Genomic DNA, 8,571 nt, shown 5'->3' on the forward strand with positions numbered 1-8,571 from the left:
CATAGCAGCATCACTCACCTTCCTCAAGGTCCTAGTGCCTGGTTCGTTACATTGTGAGTAATAACAGACAGTTTAAATGCAACGAGGAGACAAAAAAAGGATAAAAACAAATGTATATATGTTACAAGAGATTATTCTTTTCCACACAAAAATGAGCACGAGAGACCCTGATTTTTGGCAGTCTCTTTTGGTGAAAAGTTGTTATTAAAAACAAAAATGTCGGCTGCAGAAACCTATAATAATATGGATGGTGCATTGCAGAGACAAGAAGATTCTCCCCTTTGCTTTCGGTAGCATTGCAAGGAATCCCAAATGTGCGAGACTGCACACAAGGAGAGGTGCATAAGGATGATCGCAGACATGGACTCGGCTCGTGTTTGCTTGACATTTAACCCCTTTGCCGACAGCTATCTGTTGATTTGTGCCATTGCGGCGTGTTTGGCGGCAGCCTGCATGTTGAGCATCCATCACAGCCTTCACGGACACACTTCAGCTTGTAGTGCGACGCAAATATATGGAAAGAACATTTTTTTTATTTAATGCAAAACAGGAAGGGTGGGATTCCTCATTATGGTTTCATGCAAACATGAGGCAGCGGTGTGGGACTAATTCTTCTTTTATGGAATTAACTAATGCTTTTCTACCCTTGTGCAGCAAACGGTTAGTACTGATGGAAAATGAAGCTCGGGCGCAAAAGAAATGTCATTTATTGATTTTTTTAGTGGCCTAAATGAATGTAGCGTATATTAAAGTGCACCCGGTTGAAGTGTAAAAGAGCAGGTTTAGATGCGACTACTTTTCCTTCAAGCGCTCACAGTTTTACTGGATTAAGAAGCAATATGCAACTTCACTTACACTTGTATGCAAGGCAAAACGAATGTGGCTACCAGAGGCATCAAGATATTAGCTTTAAAGAGCACAGAAAACGTGCTTTATGTTGTTTACATATCCAATAAGCAGTTTAGTTAAGTGTTGCACTTTGTATGCACCTACAAACAAAGACATGACCACCTGTGAAATATGATCCCAAAAGTGTAATTCCACACAAATGTCACCCTGTACTGGTCGACTTTGTGTCCAAAATGAAACATTTTGGCTGCATTTTTCCTGAATAAATCATGCAATAGCTTCTATGGAAAGCAACGTACTGCCATCTAGTGGACAAAGACTGCAGCTACACGTGAGCCTGCTTCGATTTCACGTCATTAAACCGGAGGATTTCAGAGCGCACTGATTAAAATGGCTTTTTGACGAACTATTTACTACTTTAGTGTGCTCTTTTGTGCACATAAGGAACATTCGCATATTTACACCATTTCTCTAAGCAGGAATTTGATTGCTTAAGGAGTGGCACACTGTTTTATTTGCTTTGAACGATCTTTGATAGTCTCTTCTGAGCACAACTCTTGTATGCCGAGACCATCCAACTCTTATTATTTCCACGCTATGGTTGAGATAACATGCAGCCTTACTGTGCACTAAACACACACGCGCACAACACAGCGCACACTTTGACAACGAAGTGACTTACCTGAAATAACTTTTAAAAGGTGTAATGCATCAACATTCTATGCTCGTTTAAGGGGAACCCAGGGTAGGTTTGCAAATAGGTGGGAATATATGACAGATAGTGAACTTCAACAATGCAATGAAAAAAATGACAGCATAATTCTGGTTAAATCAACACATTTTGGGGCAATTTATTTAGAATGTATTAAGATTTTATGATATGAACATAGGAAATATGTTTTATATTGTTATATACGTAAATCATGTTTTTAAAAGGTAGAAACTCCAACTTTTAAAGTTACCCAAGTTAACCATGAGACATTCAGATGATATATAATCATTATATTACCATTTAGTGTCTTAGACATATGCGCTATAAGAGGGGATATGAAGAAATAAAATAACCAAATTAACAGGAAGAAAAAAATGCATCAGAGTGCATGACTTTTACACACCAGCAGTATCACTTGATCAAAGTCATAGTTCCACGTCTCGACCCCCACCCTGTCTCTCCACTTCTAGCATGCCCCCCTCCCCCAAAAAACCTTGAGTGTCTTCAGCCTTATCTCCAACACCTTGATCCCCATGCATACAATTACCTCCAACCCCCTTCCCTCCACTCTTGACCATTATTAGCTTCATTAGCATGAGCACAATAAAGCTGCAGAGAGGAAAAAAAAAACACACAAAACCAAAACCTAGCTTGCTATTGTTCAAAGCAGCTCGTTTGCACGTTGTATGCATGCCGAGTGCTCTGCTTTCATGCTGCCCGTATACTTGAAAGTCTAAATTTGCATCTGTGGCTAAAAGTATACCAAGAAAATGGCAAATGAAGCAGAAGGAGAAAAAAATCAGTTGACGGTGCACGGTTTATTATTTGACCAACACAGTACAGCTTGTCTGAACAGAAAAAAATACAACAGCTCTGTGGTACCTTTTCCTGCAACACTGAGTGGCTAAAGTAGTATCTTATCGTAGTAGTAGTAGTAGTAGTAGTAGGTAGTTTTGGCATTAGCGGTCGTAGAAAAAATAAAATATCTTCATTTACATTCAAGTCTAGGAAGCATCTTTAAATCCAAGGTCAAGACATTCATCGAGTGTGTGTAGTGCAAGTCACAATAGTGTTGATTAGCACACAAAAAAACAATCATGTGCACCTAAAATCTGTCTAAAACAGGCTCACTTGTCAGAATTAGTCATAAAACAATGTAAGGAGGGTCATAATAACATTCAAAAGAACATGCACATAGCATACAGTGAAAAGTCAAGGGTGCCCAGCACGGTGCCTAGCAGGGAGTCAAAGCTTTGAACTACCTTTTGCCTGCAGGCCTCCAACACGCCCGCAACATTTCCACACATGTGCAAATTTCCAGCAGGAGGAAAGGGTGCGAATAAAACATACCGTAAAGCTTTAGCCGTGAACCAGCGACACCCCGTGATGCAGAGCCCGCTTCCACATGTAGTAGGTGGAGCGCGGCGTGAAGGGAAAGTAGGAGCGGAACTCCTTGAAGGTGGGGAAGGATTTCTCCTCAAAGCGCTGCTGCAGGAACAGCTTGGCCTTGGCCTTGAAGTTGGCCAGAGCCACCACATCCAAGGCCAACATGCGCTCATCCAACGGCGCCCCCACCAGGCTGTGCTGGCGATGCGGGACATCGAAGGAGGCCACGTTGGGACGAGACACACAAGTGAGGCTCTCCCCAAACAGGAGCGCCTTGTGGTTGTCCGCCATCGTTACTTCTGAGGTGGCGGCCAAGGGCCTTTTCTCAACCTCAAGAGCCTCTGCCCTCTGATTGGCTGCCTTCATCTTCCTATTGCTGTTCCTCCATAGCCAGAAGAAGCAAAGCGACAAGGACGGGAACCTGAGCTTGAACTTGCTTAAGGACAATTTAGACTTCCGAACGAGCAGCTTAGCGCCGTCTCTCAGCTGTTTCTTACCCATGTAGGCCAACCGGAAACTTCTATGCTTCTGCCTGCAGATCCTCGTCTTGGGTGCGATGTCCCGGGCGCCATTCTCCGGGACCGGCGAGAGACTTTTCGGACTTTGGCTCTTGTCGACATCCGAGCTGTCCTCGCTGCTGCTGGCTTTGTAGCCTCTGTTGAACAGCATGGCTTCCCTCCTCCAGTTGTAGTAGGTGGATCTAGAGATTCCTGGGAAGTTGCGCTTGAAGATCCTGAAGGGGAAGGAGGCGTTCACGGCGATGCAGTTCTGCAAGCAGCGTTTAGCTTCCTGCATGTGGGCCACATTCTGGGCCCGGTCCAGATCCAGGTTGGCCATGCTCAGGCCAAACATGCTGGCCACGCTATCGTGTTGGTCCGACTCGTCCTGCCTGGCTTCTGGGGAGGACCAGACTTCTTGCTCGGTACTCTCTCCTGGACTGATCTCTCCTGTAGACGAGGATGTGGAGAAGTTTCCTCCAGACTTCAGGAGCTCATGCTTCCAATTGTAGTAAGACGAGCGTGAGATTTCAGGGAAGAATTCTTTGAACTGGTGCAGCGGGATGAGTCTCCCTTCCAGGTAACACGCTTGGAGGAAGTACTTTGCCTCGTAGCGCGCTGCCGACTTTTTGCAGTGCTCCTGAGACTGCCTCTTCCAGCGGTAGAAGGTCCTCTTGGTGATGTTGTACTTGTCCTTCAGACTGGGATAGGAGAACTGCGGCTCATGGTTCGGGAGCTCATCGCTTTTGGTAGGCGAGGGCCTCCGGTCGCTGTCAGGACTTCGAAATGCAATGTCGCTCGACATTACCAAGGCCACAAAATGATCTGGTCTGAACAAGGACTCGGAATGCAGCTCTCCAGACCACATGATGTGCAGGGTTTGTGGCTTGGAGTTTTGCGGCCATGTCCTGGGCCGTATGAGTCTGTTGAAGTAAGGCCGGATCTTGAGGTTGAACATGGGGTAGATGGAGTAGATGTTAAACTGCAGCACGGACGACAGCGCGTACACGTGCCACATGTTGGCGTAAGAGCCCAGGAAGCACGAGGCCTTGACATCGGCGTCAAAGATGGCCTCCAGGACAGCCACCGGGAGGTTGAGCATGTCCTCGGACTCCTCGGCGCAGAGGCTGAAGCGGACCGCCTGGAGCATCATCTTGGAGTCGATCATGCCCGACAGGTAATACCTCTTCCACAGGACCATTTCCACTACGGTCCTTACCTGTGTAGGATTTTAAAAAAACACACAGCTCAAAACAGTTTCTTGCAGAATCCAGTTTCACTACCAAGAAATCCAACAAAGACAACATGATAAATGGGTTTGCTCCTTGGCCAGGGTTGCATCAGGAAGGGTATCTGGCGTGACATGTTGTGGCGACCCAGGCCGGGGGGGTGGTACCAAGTAGTTGTATTGGTACCCTTTGTAACAGGGGTTCCCAACAAGGGCCCCCTAGGGGTTAGAGTTGAAGGTATTCTGTGTGTGCCAGAACCTACTAAGTAAAGAGTCTTGCTGGATATTGAGTTGACAGCTTGATGCCTTTCACTCTCGACTGTCATTCAGTGGGCTGTGGCTCAAACCCCGGGTGTGGACGGTTTACACCTCGTTAAATGTTTTGACAAGAAAAATTTAACCGAACTTAACCAAATTTCTGTGTTTGGATGGTTACCTGAAGCTCCAAGCTCAGCTCACTGTTGCCCACTAGCAGCATGCTGGCTGCATCAAACAACAGGTTTCCTTTTCCTTTACAGCGCAGGGGCAGGAGTTCCACGGGAGCGTCGCCCGGGTACAATCCTTGAGCGACGTCATCCACTCCGACCCACTCCGGGAAATCCTGGCAGGGCGTGCGGGGCAGCTGGAAGGGAGCCAGGACCTGGTCCGCCTCCAGGGCTTTCCTGGTCAAAGTGTCCAGGCCCGAGCTCTCCGTGGCCTCCTGGAGATCCCTCAGGACGGACAGCACCAACTCGTTCCTCTGGATCATGGCTGCGGTGGGGTTCTGAGAAGTGTACAAGAACGTATGGAGAAAGCAGCAGCTCAGTTAGGCACAAATGGTAACTGGTGTTTTCTTCTTAAGCCTAGGTCACAACCAGTCATACGGGCTCACACGCACGGAGGGCGCGCGTGTAGCGTGCCGATTTGCGAGCCGTAGATTGGCCGCAGACGTTCTTTGTCATGTCAACCAAACTCGACGGCCGCTTAAGTTTTTTCAGGTTGCAAGATTAAACACTTTGTACGTCTTTGTGCGTCGTTTGTATGGCAAACGTGGGTCTTTCGTACGTTTTGCTGGTGTCAGGTTTGGGTAAAAAATCTTCATACGTCGCACTTGCGGACTCCGTATGTGCGTCGTGCGCCACACGTGCACCCCACATATGTAATTAGTGCGGCCAACAGACATTTCGTACGCCCTCCTTCATGGTCACCACAACTACGTTCTCCACGGCCAAAAAGCAACGATGTGGGCAACGCCAAAAACCACACAGCCAAAAAAAACTTTACGTCCAATTGTGACCTTGGCTTTTAAAATGTGCTGCAGGCCCATTAAAAAACTCGCAGTCAACAATCTTACAAGAAGATAAGTTACCATTTACACTTCAATATTTGTGGCTGAGGTAGCCATTCAAAAAATGTAAAAAATCAGCTAAGAACCATATTTGGTAACTTCTACGACAATTTTCATATCATCTTTTAGTATTGTATTGTATAGTATTTTGGAATAATAAATATTAATATAAATTCTCCAAAATATTGTATTTTGTAATATTTCCAAACTAAAAGATGATATGAAAGTTGTTGTAGGCGTCGCAGAAGTTAGCAAATATGGTTCCCAGCTGATTTTTTAAAATTTTACAATTAACAAAACAAGACTCGTAATTAGTTCAAAATCACAGACTCACCAAGTCACCAAGTTAGGTTCCAGACAAAGAGCTAAATTAGCACTCACGTTTCACCTTATTCGAGAACTTGAAGCTTTCCTTTTCTTAGCACTTAGCACACACAAGAAGAAGAATGTAAAGGCATTTCCCAAATTCCACTACATGACTGTGGCTGAGTTAGCCTCTTTCTTGAAATCAGATGGGAACCATATTTGGTAACTTCTAGGACGCTACACAATAAAAATCATACAGTATCATCTTTTAGTCTGGAAATACTACAAAATACAAACAAACCATCAAATCAGGGTTTGTAATTAGTTCTAAATCGCAGACACCAAGTTAGGTTCCGGACAAAGAGCTAAACCGGCTGCAAGAAATTGACACTTTCCTTTTCTTAGCACTTTTTACACAAGAAAAAATTATGGAATTTTCCAATTTCCACTCAAACAACTGCAGCTGAGTTAGCCTCTTTCTTGAAATCATTTAGGAACCATATTTGGTAACTTAAACAGGAGGTAAAAGTCCCATCTTTTGTGTCCAGTATATGAATTAGAATAAGTTCAGGTTTTTACGAGTGGCTTCCCGAACTTGGGCTATTTTTTTATGTCTACACAAACGCTACTTTGAAGGCAGCACCACGCAAACATGTGAAAAACGTGACGTTTTGGGCGTCTTTCAAGCAATGACGTGCAAAAGTGCTGGCTGCATTTAGGGTGATTGCATAATCTTGTCTTTCCTGCGTGGTTAGCGCCATGTTTTACTGCCAGGAAACCCTGGAAAGTGCAAACCTACCTGAGATAATCCGCTGGTTCGGAGGCAGGAAAAGATGTGCACAGAGTTCTCCTCCTGCAGCGTCTTCACTCCATCATCGCTGCAAAACCTTCGCAATCAAGCACACTCAAAAACTCCTCAGGAAATTGTCCATCGCGTTTTTTTTGTCTCCACGAAAAGAAACACCTCCTCCTCCTCCTGCTGCTTCTTCCTCCCTCCCCCTCCTCCTCCTCGTCCTCGTCAGGGTCAACTTCAATGTGAAGTGCTAACAAAAGGACAAGAGTTGACTTTAATCAACAAAAAGTTCAAGGTTGCTCGTTAAAAGTCTGCAGGCGTTTTTTTATTTTATTTCATTTTTTCGAAAGATGATTTCTTGCTTTGTTTTGTTTTGTTTTGTCGGATTCACTCAAAAAGTCAACGTTTGTGTTTGGGTCACCACACAAAAGGGAAATCATTCCAGTCGAGCAGCTCTTCACGTGGAGCCAAAAAGAAAGCAACACGTTGATATTTGATTCATTTCATTTGTTTTTCTTAATGTCCTTGCTGTTCCTACGTTTTGCTTCTAATAATGCAACATTTTACACTTTAATATTCCTGCAACTGGTAAAGCACTAAATCATTGAAACAAAATAATACATCTAATTATTAATTATTATTTCACTTAAATACTTTTCAAGGGGAAACTATACGACCATAGAGTCATATTTTTATTTTATTTTTGACTCTTTGTCTCTACTTTTGCAAAAGCTGAATAAATAATGTAAAAAAAAAATTAAGAAAAACATCTGTGTGGCATTTTTTGTGATTTTATTTCACTGTTAAATATTTAATTAATTTGGGGAGTTGTCTGAATGTTTCACGCTAATTTTTTTAAATTTGTGATGGAAATGGAAACATTGGACATGTTTGATTTGATGTGTTATATTTGAATTAATTGAGGCTTAGGTATTTAAAAACAAAATCATCAAAAATAAGTCAGAAAAGAAAACAAGAAATTGTCTGAAGAGACGATTATTTTATTCACAGGACGTCACTTTTATAGCACGCATGCATGGATTTTAAAAAAATGAAATGTTATTGTATTTATGTTTTCATATTATCACATATTATCATACTCTACCTCTCTTGCAACAAAGGAATTCATCAGTAAAAGTAAACAATGAAACAATAAAATGAATAAATGAATTAATCATGCTTCATAAAAAGCCAAAGAACTGTGAGCTATTTTTGTGATTTCGTTATTCTTTCATATGGAGATTTATTTGAATGTTTCATATGAATGTTTCATTCCATTTCCTGCACATATGTGAGGAATTGCAGGAGTTTGACTTGATTGTTCTAAATGAATCAGGGTTCTTGGGTATTGTCTTTTAAAGCTTAATAAATCAAGCAATCAAAAATAAGTCACAGAAAATGTTCCATTTGATTTATATGCTGTCACTTGTATGTGACAGTGTGGATTTTTCTATTCTAATTTTATTCCGTGGA

At 43.1% G+C, this 8,571-nt stretch overlaps 1 protein-coding gene across 1 annotated transcript; it reads right to left on the reverse strand.

The window, feature by feature from the left end:
* Positions 1-2,444: 2,444 nt before the first annotated feature.
* vrtn (vertebrae development associated) lies at positions 2,445-7,291 on the reverse strand. Its single transcript, XM_054761998.1, has 3 exons — positions 7,105-7,291; positions 5,109-5,435; positions 2,445-4,663 (listed from the first exon to the last, which is right to left on the reverse strand). The coding sequence occupies exons 2-3, from the start codon at positions 5,418-5,420 to the stop codon at positions 2,921-2,923; spliced, it is 2,055 nt and encodes a 684-aa protein (XP_054617973.1). The 5' UTR covers positions 5,421-5,435; positions 7,105-7,291; the 3' UTR covers positions 2,445-2,920.
* Positions 7,292-8,571: the final 1,280 nt, after the last annotated feature.

The sequence above is a fragment of the Dunckerocampus dactyliophorus genome, chromosome 19, assembly GCF_027744805.1.
Source record: "Dunckerocampus dactyliophorus isolate RoL2022-P2 chromosome 19, RoL_Ddac_1.1, whole genome shotgun sequence".
Lineage (NCBI taxonomy): Eukaryota > Metazoa > Chordata > Actinopteri > Syngnathiformes > Syngnathidae > Dunckerocampus > Dunckerocampus dactyliophorus.